This window comes from Meriones unguiculatus, chromosome 10, assembly GCF_030254825.1.
Source record: "Meriones unguiculatus strain TT.TT164.6M chromosome 10, Bangor_MerUng_6.1, whole genome shotgun sequence".
Lineage (NCBI taxonomy): Eukaryota > Metazoa > Chordata > Mammalia > Rodentia > Muridae > Meriones > Meriones unguiculatus.
The window spans coordinates 41,597,133-41,615,631 of NC_083358.1; the positions used below are offsets into that span (position 1 = coordinate 41,597,133).

General features: G+C 40.4%; 1 protein-coding gene across 5 annotated transcripts in view; it reads right to left on the minus strand.

The window, feature by feature from the left end:
- Phkb (phosphorylase kinase regulatory subunit beta) overlaps nucleotides 1-18,499 on the minus strand; it is a 216,134-nt gene that overhangs the window by 26,787 nt on the left and 170,848 nt on the right. For 4 of the 5 annotated variants that reach the window (XM_060392297.1, XM_060392295.1, XM_060392298.1 and 1 more), the window contains 10 exons: nucleotides 18,364-18,447; nucleotides 17,802-17,906; nucleotides 16,785-16,867; nucleotides 16,316-16,406; nucleotides 13,272-13,333; nucleotides 13,014-13,176; nucleotides 11,925-12,006; nucleotides 9,179-9,236; nucleotides 7,017-7,107; nucleotides 3,933-4,135 (listed from right to left, as the gene is read on the minus strand). In XM_060392297.1, coding sequence (XP_060248280.1) covers nucleotides 3,933-4,135; nucleotides 7,017-7,107; nucleotides 9,179-9,236; nucleotides 11,925-12,006; nucleotides 13,014-13,176; nucleotides 13,272-13,333; nucleotides 16,316-16,406; nucleotides 16,785-16,867; nucleotides 17,802-17,906; nucleotides 18,364-18,447 — 1,022 coding nt within the window. Of the gene's footprint in view, nucleotides 1-3,932; nucleotides 4,136-7,016; nucleotides 7,108-8,208; nucleotides 8,300-9,178; nucleotides 9,237-11,924; nucleotides 12,007-13,013; nucleotides 13,177-13,271; nucleotides 13,334-16,315; nucleotides 16,407-16,784; nucleotides 16,868-17,801; nucleotides 17,907-18,363; nucleotides 18,448-18,499 lie in introns of all 5 variants that reach the window. The other variant, XM_060392294.1, reaches the window with a different exon arrangement.

An 18,499-nucleotide genomic window follows, 5' to 3' on the forward strand; every position in this document is an offset into this window, starting at 1 on the left:
CTAACTTGAGGCAACCTTTCATAAGGAAACATCTGAGGTACATGTTTTCTCCCCCAGTAGCCAGCCGGTAAAGGTGTGCCTGCATGGAGGTGCAAGCATGGTGCCTGCATGGAGGGGGTCACCTGAAGGAACTTAGCAAAAACTTATTAAAGATGAGGTGAACATAATAAGAATATGTAGAAAGAGACAAAGTGTGTAACTGGAGGAAATGTGTAACCAGGGAAGAAAAGGCACACCCGTGCTGGAGACTCCACCAGGCTGACTGATCAGAATTTCCTGATGTGGAAATTAGAATTTGCAGATCCAGAGCCAAATGATCTTGGGTTATTCACTGTCCACATCTGTTCCTGACTTAACAGCCCCCCCCCCTTTAAAATTATTTATTTTATTATGTATACAGTGTTCTACCTGCATGCACCAGAAGAAGACACCAGAACTCATATAAATGGTTATGAGCCATTATGTGGTTGCTGGGAATTGAACTCAAGACCTTTGAAGAGCAGACAGTGCTCTTAACCTCTGAGCCATCTCTCCAGACACCTTAACAGCCCTCTTTAGCACCTCTTTTTGTTGTCATTTTTGTTTTGAAACAAGGTCTCACTGTGCAGTTCTAGCTGTCCTGGAACTCAAAGAGATCTTCCTGCCTTTTCCTCCTACATGCCACCAAACTCAGCTTTGGCATCCATTTTTGACAGACCAATAGCTTCTAGCAACCCATGAACTAAGAATATCATCACCAGCTGCCTAAAATCTACTGCAGACTTTTCCTAGCTTTGTTGTCAACTGCCTAGCTGGTGCTCTCTGTGTCTAGCTTTGCAGAAGCCTTGTGCTCTCACTGGAGACACGGACCCTAGAAGAGTTTTTTTGTCTGTATTTGGTAAATGTATTAATTTATGAATTCTTTTGTTCTAAAGAACGCTAATATGCCTCCTTCCATGATGCTCTTCAGGGCAACCTGAACTCATTCCTGGACCACAGTCACATATATTTTGGCTTTGTGCTTTGTGGTTGAGAGCTGTGTGCTGCATTATAGTCTTTTCCTCTTTACGGGGGGTGGGGGGGAGTTGTCTCACAAGGTACACAGACTGAATAACTACAGTTTTTGATGTCTGTGCCTATTATAGAAATAGCATCTTAAATCCTTTGTATGAATCTCATGAACAATCACTGTGGGCACAGGCATGGGGAAGGCTTCAGGATTTGATGTTTCATGAGGCCCAATTAAGAAATAAGAGGCGAGATCATGCTAAATAAAGCAGATAACCATATTGGGATTCTGAGTTTCCGTAGGCAATGGTTGGGGTCATTCCACCCAGCCCCTAAAGGGGCATCAGTCTACTCTCAAAAGGGTTCCTTTTCCAGGGTGACTGTCTCCAGTAAGAAGATCGAGGAGACCTGTGGGTACAATGTGTTTGAGGCGGCTGGGGGTGTTTTGTGGTTGGGGACATTTTGTCTTTGGATTCTTGAGATTTGTGGCGATTAAAAGGAATTCCCCAGAGGAACCTGTTTTCCAATATTACAAGGAGAGTACCTCAAGTTATCAAACATTAGATGCTGCAAACTATCTTCAAATTCCTTTCCCAGCGTGAAGGGACCAAAGTAGTGGCTATGAGGCATCTACACTAGCTTCCAATCCTGAATTTTAACTTTGTGGCCATGGGCAAATTACTTAATTTCATTAATTGCTGCTGACTTGTCTGTGAAATGGAGGTTTTGAAAGGATCTCATAATCTATCCCAGGGGTTCAGAAGGCCAGCTCCAGTATTCACTGTCTCCTTCTCTGAGAACAGGAAGATAACATACATGCTCAAGACAGTCTCCAGTCTTCCTGCATGACGCGGAGCTGCTCTCTAGAGAGGTGAAGCAGATGGCAGGAACAGTGACTGCAGGGGTGTAGAGGTTCCTTGGGGAAGATGAAGAGCAACTCTCTACTCATTTAGGTCCCCTCATTTTCCCCGTGCTGACTTACTGAACAGCCTCACAGGCCAGTACATAGCCACCAATCAGGAAATAGGTCCAAAAAAAAAAAAAAAAAGGCACAGTGTGGTTTCCTTCAAACCACACTGCGATAGTGATCTTGAAAGTGTGACAAAGTAAATGGATTTAAGCTCTTGTTATACTTTGACTGAGCCAGCTTGATCTATCAGCAAGTAGAAAGATTTCACAGCTTTTTAACGTGTGGTCAACAAGATGAAACTCTCCTATGACAGAGGTAATTTCCAATATTAAAAGAAGTGGAAACCTTGCTCTAAGATCCCAAACTTCTTGGAGTACCTTTATCTCCTGGATAGAGATAAAGGGCCTTAGAATTGGTTTCAAATCAAACATATTTCTTGTCGCATGATAAGTAAAGGTGTAAAATCTCATTTTGTTTGTTTCCTTATAACCTTGGACATTCTCAATTTGTAGCTTCATGGTGGTGTGAAATTAACATGAGTTTTATGACAACCATACTTCAAAATTCTGCACTTTCTCCTGGTTTTGGGTAGCAGTATTGAGCTATAGGTCCTTGTCAGAGACATAATCACAGGCAAAGAACTGACAACTTACAGAGCACGCATGGTGTTACAGATAACATGGACATGTAGCTGCTACCACATTAGTATCTACACTTTGGTAGATGTCTGAAATCAAAATTAAAAAGCTAGAAAGCAATAAACACAAAGGAAGATATATTAATAAAGGCACTTGCCACCATACCTGATAAGTATCAGCTCAGTCCCTGAGACCCCCACGGTGAAATGGGGAAACCAACTCCTATAACTGTTTTTGACTTGACCTCTACACTTGTGCTGTTGCAAATACACACACACACACACACACACACACACACACACACATTAAAAAACTGCTTACATCAAAGAGAAATCTATACAAAAAACTGCAAAGACTTTTTGTTTTTTAAATCAACAATCCAGGGTCAAGCAGAACAGGAACAGTGTCCTTATTCATATTTACATGTATGTATATTCATATTTAAATGTATGTACCAATGCATTTGCATTAAAAATATAGGGAGTGAGCTGGAGAGATGGCTCAGTGGTTAAGCGCACCATCTGCTCTTCCAAAGTACCTGGGTTCAATTCCCAGCACCCACATGGCAGCTCACAACTCTCTGTAACTCCAAGTTCCAAGGGCTATGACACCTTCACACTAATGCACATTAAAAAAAATTAAATAAATTATTAAAAAAATAGGGAGTGTATATTCTTTCCAACAATTTGTTACTTTTGCGCAGATGTCATCTCAGTGTTTTGGATGAGGGCATATTTATAGGTCACTTGTAATATGCTTTATGGGTTGCCATAGCTTTCACAGCATTTCCTTCTCACATGGAGCACTGGGGCTGTCTGTGCAGCATCGAGGCGGCTGTCTGCGCAGGACTGAGATTGCTGGGGAGGCCACAGAGCTACTAAGAAGCAGGATGGCGGAGCTTGTCGCCCTCCTCATGCTTCTCCACCAAAGTCTTAGTTGGGGATATTGGGATGCCTTATGTTCAGTTCCTCACTTGAACTTGAGTAGTAACAATCCAACACTAGATTTGGTGGAAACAGATGTAGAATATTCTTAAAACACCGATCTCTCATTGGATTATGTCTCCTGACACAGTTTTGCTAAAAAAGAATTTTCTGTCATGGCTCATCCATTTTAAGAATTCAGACATGTATTTGCCTCTTATTTCTTTTTATGTGACACAGCTGTTGAAGCCCTTGGAGTTTGATTTCACTGCTATGTTTTACCTGGGAAGTAAACCCAGGTGTGGATTCTTTGAGGCCACTGGCATTTACTTCTTCATACCTCCAGATGCTACTTTCTACAGCATGGAAGAAAGTGGCACTTTCCTAGACACACACAGACTCAGGCTTTACATGTGAAGTTGGGATCTGCTAGAGGACACTTGAATACACTTGTATGCAAACCAAAGCACTTACCCAATTCGTATTTTCAGCATGCCACTGAACAGCTCAGGGCTATTGGAGATGATCCAGCCGATATGGATGACCAATTCTTGCTGAATGACCGCCTCCCTCTCATCGTGGGTATTACACTTATAATAGATGATGTTCTTAATCACTCTTGGAGACAGAGGATTAGAGATGACCTCCTCTTCATGTCCAAAGGCACCCAGAGTTACCTACAAGTGCCAGAATTTTACTGTTAAAGAATTCCTAGCAACCAAAAAAAAAAAAAAAAATCAAGCTTCAGGATGACTGGCAGGCTGAAATTGCTCTGTGTAAGCTAGGGAGTTAGGTAGAATAACTGTTCCTGATATTTATTAAAATGGCTTTCAAAGCATGACTCCCACTGGGGTCCGTGATGGTTCAGAGTCTGGTCTAAAATCTAAGGGCAGGTAAGGATCTCAGGGGAGTAAAGGTGAGTACATATAAATAACTATTAATTTGGGGGGAGGAGGGGCAGTTTTAGAGCTAGGAAGTCCCTTAGAGGAGCCAAAATACATTTAATAGTTGTATTTCACTACACAGTCCAGCATTTGGGAGATCTATTTTTACAGTTTCTAAAGGAAAACTTTCTGCTCTTTAATAACATTTCAACCTTTCAAAGTCAGGAGGAAGGCTATATAGTTTCTCTGTAGCTGTCACTTGTCCTGCAATAATGTCAGGTATATATGGAGGGTTATGATCCATGATACCAGATGGCTCACCTATGGGATGAATGAATGGATTGACTGTCCACACGCCTGTGAAAGGAAAAGCTCAGGAAGAATTGATAAAGAAAACTCAAAGCAGAAAGTGCTGCTAGAGCTTGCAAGAGAATGCCTGCCTCTCTCCTCTTTCCTTGGCCAGCTGCTTCTCAGAGGGTCTGTGGCTCTTGCTTCCTCCTCATCAACACATCCTACCTCTTCTGCATACAGCTTATAAGTATACGAGGCAGCAAAAGCAACAGTACCTCAAAGACACGTGCTTTTGAGATGAGGGAAGGAGTAAAGCAGCCTTTTCACTGTTGTAATGGGCTAAAAGTAAGAACTGGCTTGGTATAGTGGCAAACATCTAGAATCAATTCTCTTAGAAGCTGAGGCAGCGGATTATGAGCCTGAGGCCAGCCCGCGCTTTAGAATATATCCATATTTATAGCTGCATCTATTGACCTATCTAAAAAATCAACCTATAAGAACTACTGGTTTATCATACATTAGTGACACCAACCAGTAAATATTCATATGGTTACTTTGGCTTTGATTAAAATGCCATTATGTAAAGAAAACAGAGGCGACATAATTAGTTGCTAGAGATAATGATGAGTGAACTACTTTTATACAAGAGAGCTTGAGACAGTTTACAAGTTGTCTGAGGAAACCACCCTACTCAGACTAGAGCAGATCTTATATATGGGCAAATGCATGCTTTGTTCAATTTCCATGTCTTTGCCTGTGAAGGGATGAGAACAAGTCAGTGAGGAATTTGCCTGCACCTGTCATTAGGCTGAGCTGCTGGTGTATGGCCTCAGTCTGGCCTTATTGCTTGTAATACAGGAATGTTTCTGTGGGAGATGTGTTGGCCTGATGGACAAGAGTCCAGCCACAGCTGGAGGACAGGTTCTGAGGCTTCTGGAATGTGGGAACAGGGTCTTAAACGCAGGCTACAGTCTTCTCTGGATATCGTTCAGAATGGATAAGACAAACCCAAGCCTGCCCTTCTAGTGTCAGGCCAGTAACCCCTTAGCCTTAAAACCTATGACCACAGGTAGAATTGGCTATGCGGCCTAAAACCAATGAGAAACATGTTTCCCAAAGCCTAGTTAGCTTTCTTTCACAGTAGTGGCTGTGAATGACTCTGGCTATAGATAAAGATCCTGGTAATAAAAGGTGCTGGGTAACCATTTCCTGTTCCTTGGTTTACCAAATCACTGACAGTGGTTTAAAGCTTACACACTAATGTGGAGCATGGAGAAAACTATATGGAAAGTAACTTTTTTTCAGTAATTTCTTATTAGTGTATTTATGTTTAATTATTAAACAACATTCTAAGAGAAGGTAAATAACATTATTCTAACATCCCCGAAGCTAGGTATCTGAATTAAATTATTTCAGTCTTAATTAAGATCCCTGAAATATAAGCAATTAGTTGATTGTATTAAAAAAGGTTAAAAAAAACCCTCCATTATTATTAAAGCTTACTATATTTCTAGATTAGCTGTCAGGAACAGACAATAAACACATCCATTTCCAAAGGAGAGACAGAAAGCAAACAGGTTTTCACTCTAAAAAATGAATCAGCCAGATGATTAGAGATTACGGGAAATGAGCAGCAGCATGCATAGCTCAACTTAACCCATTTACCATCAAGGATCTTGGAAAGAGACAAAGGAGTGGAGAGGGAGGGTAGAGGGACAAAAGGAGAGCAAGAGGAAGGGGGAAGGGGTGGACAGAATGGAGGGAGGAAGAAAGGGAGTAGTGGAGAGAAGAGAGGGATGGAGAGAGAGAAGAGGGGGGAGAATGGGGAAGATGCAAGAAGGGAGGGAGGAAATAGAGTGAGAGCACCAACTGTAGATGGCCCTGTAAGCAGTAAGTCAAAGAGCTGACTGGTAGGAAGGAGTTAGAGGAAGAGATAGTCTAGAGGGCGAAGGGAAGGAGCAGAGCAGGCATGTAGATTCTGGCTCTTTTTGAACATTAATGAGTTTCTTAGCAGTGGGAAGGGAGTGGTCAGGTGGAATGGAAGGAAAATGTGTCCTCTGCTTTGCCCATCATGAATCTGTCTGAGTGCCTCAGCAGGTCCATTAGTCTATTTTCTACACCAAAATCTGCACTGAACTCAAGTAAACATGGGGGCTGAAAATTATAGCCCCAAGGTGCAGGATGAAAATGAGATGGCCCACTAACTGCTCTGTGGCTTTCAGACTGTGCAAGCATCTTTTTTGCTTGAGGAAAAAGACTTTTGAAGAAACTCGAAAGCCACTCACTGGTAATCTCTAGAGAAGTCTCTGACACCAATGCCTGCAGATATAAGTGTGCTAACCAGAAACTGTTGTGACTGTGTGTGTGGAAAGCACATACTTACCTGTTTGCCCTGCACTAAAACATTAGTAATGGATGGGGCCAGGCTGTCCACTACTTTACTTAAAAGACTTGCTGCACGGCGTACAACCGACCTGAGGGCAAAGAAGAAAGCAGGCCAGATCTTCACAAACAGAAGAGAAGGTGAACAAATGGCGCCTTTTGGGGGGATTTAAAATGTATACAGTTGGGTCCTCACATGATGGAGAAGAAACAGTAAATTCTCATTAGACCTGACCTTGAAGGAAGACCATCTAGAATTGGGGAAGGCATGTCTCATCCTCACCACAGCCACCAAGTAGTGGCAAAAGGCATCACTGGTGCCAAGATCAATTTCTAAAAGATAAGGGAAAGAAAAAGAACAAGAGGCCCTAACTATTCCTTTAATTGGGATGGGAGGAATTAAGAGGACATTCTGCTTCATATCAACAGATGCTAAAGCATTATATGCCTGTGACCAAGCATTATACCAATTTATGTCATGTTTCTTTCTACAATATTATTTCTAAACTCTGAGTATGTGTGCATGTGAGTGTGGGCGCCTGCAAAGACTGGAGCCAGAGTTAGCTGCTAGATGTGAGAAACCAAACCTGGGTCTTCTGGAAGAGCAGTGTGTGCTCTTAACTACTGGGCCATCATCTCTCTCTGGCCTTGACTTATGTTGCTTTTGATACTTGGATAATCAGATGCCTGGATTACAGGACTCAGTACTGCATTTCAGAAATGAATTACTCTCACTTTCTTTCTTGATAAAGACAGAATGTTGGGGGAAGGAATTCACACTTCTATTTTTATATTCCTGAAAACGTTTTAGAATGTAGAGAGAACAGATTTACACCCCCCAAATTACACCACATGCAATATATAAGACATTTCCCCTCAGAAGTAAAATTTATGTGAACACTTAGAGAAAGTAAAATCAAAATGTAGGTTTGAAAGTACCACTGTTTTTAAAATTTCAAGATATCCACAGAAATTGGCCTATAACAAGCATTTATATTTCTTAATTACAACATGAAAGGACTAGTAGAAAATCAAGCCGACAGCTGACCAAGTTAGTGAAACAAATATTTCCCACTTCTAGAGAGACTCTTTCATCAAATACTTGAACACCAAAAGACACATGTAACCCTCAGAATGCAGATAAACCCACACGTATCAAGCAACTTGAGTTTCCCAAATTCTGTGCATGTTACCTGTTTCCCATGTACCAGAAAGGTGGTAATGTGTGGGGCTATAGAGGAGGAAAATTTCTGGGTAAATGCAGCCCCGTACCGCACAGCCAGCCTGGGGGCAGTGGAAAGCCATAAAAGGAGAATAGAATAAATAAAGCTTCCAGGACTCTGTTTGTTTAAATATAACAGTCAGCATTTTTAAATGTTTGCTACTTAATGTTTTATCAAAGACATAAGTATAATGCAGAAGCAAGAACTGGTTTTGCTTAGCCCAAACAATACTATAGGTACCGCGAAGCACACTATCCATAAAAACATCTACTGAATGCACATATTACTGTACTAAGAACTTACAGTGGAAATTTGAGATATCTAAGCTGGATGCTTACTACTTCTCCAGGCAGGAAGAGTGTATTCACCATAAAGTAGAGATGAAGTACTATTTAGAAATGTTGTCTAGTCCCTCATTTCAGAGACTAGAAATATAAAGTTTACTGAGATTAAGGGAGTTTCATAAGAAACTACTTGATACTTAATTTAATCAAAGTGCAGAGCTGCATGTTTAGATACACTCTCCTCATTGTGAATTTAGACAGCCTTATTCATGACTCTTTCAAATTAAGTGATGAGATAATCACCTCTCATTATTTTTGATTATGATTAAATGGTCTCCTAGTGTCTTCTAAAACAAAAGAACAGACTTTCTAGACATGGGATGAATCTAAAAGCACCTCCTTGGGGCAGTGCAGCAGAGCAGAACCATGATCCTGTCATCCCAGCAAGGGTTCCCTACGCTCAATCCCTGGGGAGGTTTTTATTCCCAGATATTTTTATTTAGTGTCCTGTGAAATGTATGAAGTCAGGATGCCATAACTTTAGAGTCTAAACATCAAAATTAGGATGAGAAACACCTGTAAGTATCAATTGTTATTTTTAAGCTACTGAAGATAATGATACAAAAATGAAAACATAACAGGAAACTAATACAAACCAGAGCTTTTTGCTGCCAGCTCTTCTGTACACTCTCTCAATGTGGTCAGACACAGTGCCTAGACGTGGGATAAAGACAGTCTTCATTGAAGAAAGCTTTCAATTAAATGCACAACATTTATTTTCCCTTAAATAAATTAAAAAAAAAACTCTTGTTTTTTTTAAATATGTAACCATGGTTTTTTAAATATGTACATATGGTTTAAATATGTAACCCAGATAAGAAGCTTTTGTTCCTAGCACCTATATGATTTGGTGTACTTTTCAAAATTCTATCACTTTCTTAAGTAATGTGTAACATAAACTTTTAAACAAATACAATCTTACCTTTCAACAGAAAACAGAACACAGTAAAATAATTAGTTAACTGAATAAAAGCCTATTTTTTAATGGAAGTTTACTAAGGCTCTGATAAGTGTGTGGAGCTATGATCATTCCAATCAATACTCAGGTAACACATCCCACAGAGTCAAACTTTGGCCACGACTTACACTTGGTCTATACTCTTGACTGGTTTTGTCAGTAAGAATCAATGCCCCTAGCGAAGATGCTCAATCCCCATTCAGAAGGGCAAATGTGATAGACATCAGAAGCAGGAGAAGATAGGGAACAGGATAGGAGCCTATCACAGAGGATCTCTGAAAGACTCTACTGATTGAAGTATTGAAGCAAATGCTGAGACTCACTGCCAAACTTTGGGTAGAGTGCAGGGAATTTTATGAAAGAAGGGGAGACAGAAAGACCTAAAAGGGACAGGAGCTCCACAAGGAGACCACCAGAGTCAAAAAACCTGGGCTCTGGGGTCCCTGCAAAAACAGAAGCCCCAACCAAAGACCATGTGTGGAGATAATCTAGACCCCCTGCTCAGATGTAGCCCATAGACTCAGTCTCCAAGTAGGTTCCCTAGTAAGGGAGCAGGGGCTGTCTCTGGCATGAACTTAGTGGCAGGCTCTCTGATCACCTCCCCCTGGCCGGTACAGCCTTGACAAGCCACAGAAGATGACAATGTAGCCAGTACTGATGAGACCTGATAGGCTAGGGTCAGATGGAAGGGGTGGGGGGAGAGGACCTCCCCTATCAGTGAACTTGGGGAGTGGCATGGAGGAGATGAGGGAGGGAGGGCAGGATTGGGAGGGGATGAGGGAGAGGGCCACAGCCGGAATACAAAATGAATAAATTGTAATAAAAAATAAATTTAAAACAATAAAAAAGAACCAATGTTGCCGAACTGAGCACCAAAAAGTTATTAAGTATAAGGAAAATTATCTTTAGAATTTTCCCCTCACTTCTTTTTACAGACTTGATTTAGATTAAATTATACCCAGGTTCTGTAGACGCCTGCAAAAGCTGGGCCTGGTGGGGCTGGCAGTACTTACTCCACCACACTGAGGTGGGAGGGCTGCAAGTGCAGAGCTTGCCTGGGTCACAGAGTGGGTCAAAGGACAGTGTGGGAAACTGAGTGAGGTCGCCTCAAAATAAACAACAGTAATGAGGCTGGAGATGCAGCTCAGTGCAGGGCATTTTCCTAGCATGCAGGCCTGAGGCCTGAGATTCCATCCCCAGGACTGCAAAATGAAAACAAATAAAAAAAGCAAAGCTAACATCTTTCAGATATCTAACTAAAAGACATTTATTTGCTTTGAAAATATTTCCCAGCAATAACTAAAAATAAACAAAAAACCCAAGACTGCTCCCAATATTTTTATTGTATAATATTTTAATAATTAAAAATTATTAAAATAATTATTTAAAATTCTAGGTTTCCAATAACATGAGTTCTTTTATAATTTTAACTTAAAAAGTTTTACTTCTTTTGGTTTAACTACAGATTAAATGTCAATGGCTGTCCTTAAAACAATTAAGATTCTGTTAATATTTAGTATTAAGGCTAAAAAAAAAATGAAGGATTTTATTTGCAATCTGCTTCATAATAATACTCAAGAACTGTAACTGCTACAATAATGCAGAAACCAAGGAGGCTTCGTCAGGGTAAGTTTAGGGCACCGCCAGAACTGGAGGTAGACAGACACTACTGTCACCTGGGAAGGCTGAGTTTACTACCAGAACTGTTGAGTGTGTGGTTAGGGCACCTTCACTTTAACCAAATCAACATGTTCCACTAGATAGGGTTTTAAGATAAGCCAAAAAGTCTGATGACTGGAAATGAAATATACCTCAGTCTATTCTATATTATTCTGTACTATAAAATACCAGCAAGAGATCATGATGTAGAACTTAATGATTCCTCAAAGCAATGACCACATACAAACGTAGATTTCAAGGATAACTGGGTCTCCTCCTCAGGGCAGAGTAGACACAGACACAATTAGAAATGACTTATTTTTATTGATCTCTTTCAGAGCAGAATTCTACAAAGTGCCACATTCTGTTCCAAATGGCTGCTACAAACCCGAAAGAAGCCAAGTTCCAGAAATATTACTATTCAGTAGTTTCTTGAAAATTTATAGGAAATAAACAGGAAACAGAAATGTCCCTAAGCAGCTCCTGTAATGGGAAGTTCATAGTCACAGTAGAATCCAGGATGTAAGAACAGCCAAGCAGGGCAGCCAGCCTGCATGAGAAGCCATGTCTGAGTCCATTGCACTTAAGGGTGAAGGGTTGCTTTCCATTTAAAAAGTGGAAGAGTTAATGGAAGAGGAGGTAGCTTAGAACAGTGAGCATTTTTATGTATTTCTCATAGCTGTTCAATCTATGTTGTAGATATGTCCCTGCTCATTTATTCTTACCTTCCATTGTGATGAAGTTAGGGCCTTCTCTTTTGAGCAGTATACCCAGTAGGATGGTTTGACCAGCCAGACAACTGCAGTCCTGAAAGCATCAATTGGCATAAGGAACTGTGATGAAATGAGTATCAGGAACCATAGGACTTAACTGATAATAAAGCACACAATGCAGAGAGGAACCCAAGGAAGATAAGACGTTGTTGATACAGTAAATAAGACATCACAGACCTTTTGGTCTAAGATGCCTTGAAAGCATAGGGTACATAAGACAGCTATTGGACACAGAAGGATTTAATGACTAAGTGTTCCAGAAAGCAAAATAATTGATGGACAGACTCTATAGTATGCGCAAGTATTAATTAACACATCACCATCTGAAACTTGCCCAAGTCACTCTCTTCTTGATTTTACTTACTTATAAATGTGAGGCCATGCTACTGTCAGCACAGATAGAGAGATACATGACAGGATGGGACACATATAGAATATTTGCATTTCAGGACTGTATGTGCTTTGTGACTGCTATGTGGTATTATTGCCTATGCATGGATTAATAAGAGGCTAGCCATGCCTGGAAGGAAATATCTAGTTGACATACTCAACTATGTATGGCCAAACATGACCCAGTGTTTACAGCTCTATCAGTAAGGTTTCATTTCTTTTTACAAATGTGAATAATCTCAGGAGAGAGCCATAAATTGCTTAAATACACATGCAGGTACAGGAAGAGGACCATGCTCCTCAGTGATGGGAGAGATAAAGCAGTCACTGGAGCTAAACTCTGGGGTAGGAGGGCTGAGGATGGAGCAGGGAGAGAAGAGTGCTGAATGAACCTTCGGAAGAACCCAAAGGCAGCCATCATTGACTCTGTCTTTACTAGCTCACACACCAAGCTCCAAACTGTGAAACTCTTACTCATCTGCAGTCTTTCATACATCCACACTGACTTTGGCCCAAGAGGACACTTTCACTGCCTGCCCTGGCCACAGACCAGCCACCCATTTCTTTCAGAGGACACAGAGATACATGGCCTGACTGGGAGGTCCTGTTCTGGCAGCCTCTTAGGGCTAGATGTGATTACATTTTGCTCACATTCAGCTTCTGAAGGATTTCATGTGTGGACTTGTTCTTCCACTCGGCGATGGTGATGTCCGGCTCCTGTCTCAGCTCAGGAGCATCTGCAGTACTGCTCTGTCGTTTGACCTTTGAATGCTTGGGAAACTCTAGTTCTTCAAAGCTCTTAAATTCTGGAAGCCTGGAAATCAAAGAAACATTTCAGATTTCCCATTTTCCTAATGTAACCACAAAAAAAAAAAAAATGCAAAAACTAAGTAAATCAAGGAGACTTACTTTTCTGTGTCACTAATTCGTAGAAAGTCAAGCTGTTCCACTACAGCTCCAGATATCAGTGTCTGCAATGTGATGATTCAAAATGTTTATGTCTGTCAAGCATCACTCTATGCTCATATTTTTCTATAAGTAATGCTGAAGTTTACTTAAATACAATTTTGAAGCAATTTCCTAAATGAGAATTTTAAAATCAAACATCTCTATACGTAACAAATTAAAAGAGAATACAAACATCTGTAAATAGACTGTATACATCAAGCAGCATATTCATGAGTCATATTAAGTAGGAAAGCCACCATGAGATGGTCTCTCTGTTCTTTGAATTACAGGCATTTATTAAATTATTATAGTGCTAGGGATTGAGTCCAGAGTCCCCACTGATTATTTAAACCTCTATCTATATATGTCTTTATTTTAAAGTAGGTATTAAGATACTACAGTATTTATTAAACTTTTAGAAAATGAAGTACTAAGTTGTTTTTGGGAAAGACAACAGAAAATTACACTTTGGATCCTGATACTGTAGTATATTTCAGACCACCCAGTGATATAATAACCAACTCTCTTAAAAGACCATGAAGGTAATGATTATCTGAGCTACTGCGTCTCTGTATTCTGGCATGTGGCAACCCATATTTGGCCATTCTATATTCTACTACTTCTTAATTATAAGTTCAGAAAACTAAATTAGTCTAAACTCAAACATTTTTTTGCTGGTCAGTGGCTCGTGTTGAGTAGTACGAATGGGTGATAATATATAATGGCCTTTTAGCACTACCTATCACTTCTAGTTATTTAGAGAACTGTCAGAAAACAAGCTGCCAGTTATTATTTTAAGTTAGGTATTCTTATTAAGATTTTCTAACACATATCATTTTCTCCCAGTTTGCTTGAAATATGAAGAAGCTGTGGATAAGAAATATTGCTTTTGGTGGCAAATGAACCTATCATTTCTCTAGAAGAAATGATGAAAGAGGAATATCCACAGATAAACACCCCCAGACATAGGAAGGACACACACGACACAGGCACACCAATCACCCGTGCAGGGGATGAGAGAGAGCCGAATGTGCAAGTCCTGTGCACATTCCAACACGGTCCAACTAGAAGCGGTCTGCTCTTAGACTATGGGCAGGGTCTTCATGTGGGTTTGTTGAATGGTATTTCTAACACATTAGCTCATATCTATACAGCTTATTCGTTGGCAAAGTAGTTTATTAGACAAACAATATTTACTAATCATTTGCTATATGCAAGCATTGTATTAGGTGCTAAGGATTAGCATAAACAAATAAAATTTTTTTGGTCCACCAAGATTCTTCTTATAAGCATGTATATGAGATGAAGAATATAAACTTTAATGCACATCAGATGATGGCAAGTGCAAATTAGAAAAGTAAGTGCTAAGTAGAAGTAAGAACAATAAGGGGAAGGGGTACTAGGGCAGAGGAATAGAGGAGGCTGGTTAGCCATTATACATATGTGACCAGAGAAATTTTCTCTAGCAAAATGACAAAGTAAATCAGATGCTGAAGTGGGACTGCAGTCAACACTCAGGTTGAAGGGGGACTACCAAGCGCAAAGGTCCCAGGGTAGGAGCACGCATGGTGAGTTTTAGAAGATAGGTGGCTGGAATAGAGTGGGTAGGGAGATGGTAGAAAGCTGGGTCCATGATGAAGCTGCAGGAGCGATCATACAGACCATGTTTGGGACTCTCGTTTCCACTTCTGTGTGTGTGTGAGAAAAGAGGTCACCAGAGGCTTAGAATCAGCATAACTGCTAGTGACGAGTGAGCATGCCGACGCTAACTGTCTATAGCTGAATTCAGGATGTGACAGAAAAGTCTAGTGAGGGATGATGGCAGGCGCATCATGGTGTCACTGCTAGGGGAAGCAAATTAGAGTCTGGATACACTCTGAAGGCAAAGACAGCAGGATTATCATATAAGGTATAAGAAAGAGTGAAAAAATACTAACTCCCCAAAGTTGATAACCAATATTGAAAACACACAAATAATTTTTAATTCACATTTTATATTTATAGCCTACTCATCCTTATTGGCTATTTCTCTTCATAAAGTACATGTTTAGCTGAAGTTGACTCTATAGATTTCAATTTTAAAACATTACTTGATATTAGAGGGTATTAAACTAGTTAAAAATACCTGATTTTTCTGGAAGAGGACATATAAAAGGAGGCAACAGTGCTGTAGCTGGGGACCAATGGTCCTTCCATTTAGGAATTGTGTGGGTAATGCTATAATGCTTGAATGGAACAAAGATTTCTCCCGGTTGGATGCTACAGTTCAGTGTGCAAAGCAGCATGTGACCAAGAGACAACCAAAATGGCTGTAAAAGCCCAACATTATAAGCAAGTCATCAGTCCACTTATGGACTTGTTTCCTTATATACCAACAAGCTGCCAAAGTCTAAAATTCTGCCTAGGAAATAGCCACTGTTCAAAGCACCTGACTGGAACAGTTGGATAAGTCGAGATGGGGCCAGCAGGAGTAAGAAGGTAAGCACAAGATAAAACTTGTAAAACACCAAAAAATCTGAGCACAGGGGTCTTTTCTGAGACTGATACTCCAACCAAGGACTATGCATAGAGATAACCTAAGACCCCTGCACAGATGTAGCCCATGGCAGTTCAGTATTCAAGTGGGGTCCATTGTAATAGGAACAGGGACTGTCTCTGACATGGATTGATTGGCCTGCTCTTTAATTACCTCCCCCTGAGAGGGAAGCAGCATTACCAGGCCACAGAAGAAGACAATGCAGCCACTCCTTATGAGATCTAATTGACTAGGATCAGAAGGAAGGAAAAGAAGACCTCCCCTATCAGTGGACTTAGGGAGGGGCATGCATGCAGAGGGTGGAGGAAGGGAGGGATTGGAATGGGAAGAGGGAGGGAACCACAGGGGGGATACAAAGTGAATAAAGTGTAACTAATAAAGAAAAAAATTAAAAAAAACTTGTAAAACACATTGAGAAATGCAGCAGATTAGCTGTCCTGAACTGGAGACGTAGAGTTTAGACGGCTACCTGTAGACGATCAACATGGACTTTGACTCCTCCAATTATTCCCTTTTTAAAGGCTGCCAACATGTCTAATATGGGGTTGAACCTGCTGCCTCTAGAATAAAGCAGATACACAAAACAAGCCTATTAACAATAGAAAAGGAGATTAACAATCAAATGTTTGCTATATATGTGAAGGAACTTACAACATGATAAGAATACAAAAATGCCAGGAGGTACTGCTTTCAAACTGTCTGTGTTAATAGCCATAAGGCAAGGGTAACTTACTAATTTAAAGATGTGATGTGTGTGACTGTGTGTGGGTATGTGCACATGAATGCAATAGCCACAGAGGGCAGATGGGAAAATGAGATCCCCTGGAGCTGTTTATTTTGAGTGCTGGGGGTTGAACTCAGGTCCCCTGGAGGAGCTGAACAGCTCTTAAGGGCGGAGCCATTTCATCTGTCCCATAGCTAACTTGCCATCAACCTACCTTATGTTGTCTTCCCGGATGAGAACAAGGAAAAGTGGGCGTCCATGCATTTTCCAATATTGCTTAATGAACTGTAGTGCGTTCTATCAAAAAATTAGATTGAGGGAGGATGTCATGGAGTAGTATCTGAGATTACTGGGATCCTCAACTGAGAGGCAAAGAGCCTGTAACACTGATAACAGTTTATAATCAAACCCTGGATAATTTAGGCTACTTAGAAGCATAGCATCATTTTCATTTCAAACTTTATGTTTTGAGGGTCTTACTTACTCATGTCTTTCTCTTTCCCATCTCTTCATGTTTCTTTCTCTCCCTAAAAATGTACAGCTCCTAAATGAACTGAGAAACAACTGCCCACATGCTGTATCACTCAGAAGACTATCACTGCCTTTCACTAGGGACTAGTACCAATAGGCGGAAGAAAAGTGCAGGAGCTGTCAGTAACGCGTGGAGAGTGCTTTGATTAGACATGCGTTCTCGTCGCCATAATGTAACTTCCCACCGCGGGCCCGGCACTTTTTCACTGTTTCACACATACTAATGTAGCGGTTCCTCAGAACAGCCGTTCTATTATCGGAGGAACTAAATAACTTTCCTGAGAACATACAGCCAGTAAATAATGGAGTCAAGAATTAAACAGACAAAGTCTGGTTCTGTATGTGGTGAGCATGGTTCTAAGCCTTTCTTCTCTATATACAGAGAATGGAGTATAGCAGATCTTAATCACAGAGTTATGGGTTAAGTGAGACCTACTAGATAGTCGTCAGAAGTAAAATTATTCTGCTAATTCAATCTGCTCCAAAGGAGATGAACTATTAGTATCAAACAAGCACAGTTTTAAACGGGATCTTTTCCATTTCTAGAAGAGTCTAATTTTATTTTAGCGTAGCCAATATTCCAAACTCTGCAAAGGTGCTATTTTACTTGGTATAACCCAGTGTCACAGACACCCAGGAATTCTCCATATGACAACATCTGACAGAATCAGTGTGAACAAAGTCATCTCTGCAGAGCTACCTTTATGTCATCTATGAGCAGCAGAACATCCTGAGACATGTAGAAGTCACTCAGGTCAAAGATGATAGGGTAACAGACCACGGTCTTCCCTAGGATGCGATAGCTCTGCAGGAGGAGACAGAAGTCAAACAGATACAAAACACAAAGGCGCAGTGTCCTAAGTCTCAGTGCTAATGAATACTGATTCTTATTTCTGAATAGGCAAATAAAGTAACAAAATTCATAAAGTATTAATTTTAAAGTTTTTTTTTCTTAAACCAGTTTGACAGTAAGTTTAAAGTAGAACATATCTAATAAGGTTGAAAACCCTATGCTTGAGTAAATATTATTATAAATGTTTTACAAAGTTTGGCAATGACATAGCAGTGAGATATTCATTTATTTCCAGAAAGTTTCAGCAATGAGACACACAATAAGTAAGATTTATGTGCATAAAATTGTGATTCAGATAACTGCCTCAAGCACATAATGAAACGTGGCAAGGGCCAGCCAGAGGCCAAGCATGATTTCAGCATTCTGAATTACTACCCAAAGTCACTCCATGAAGAGAGTGCACACTCACCTTTGATGTACCCAGGCAGCCAATGGGCCTGTCTGGCCTTCCAGACAGTCCTAACTTCTCATTGATACCCAGGTGGAAATAAGCCTGCAAGACACAAGTCCCTTAGCTTAGAAATAATAGTTTTAGAGAAAAGACA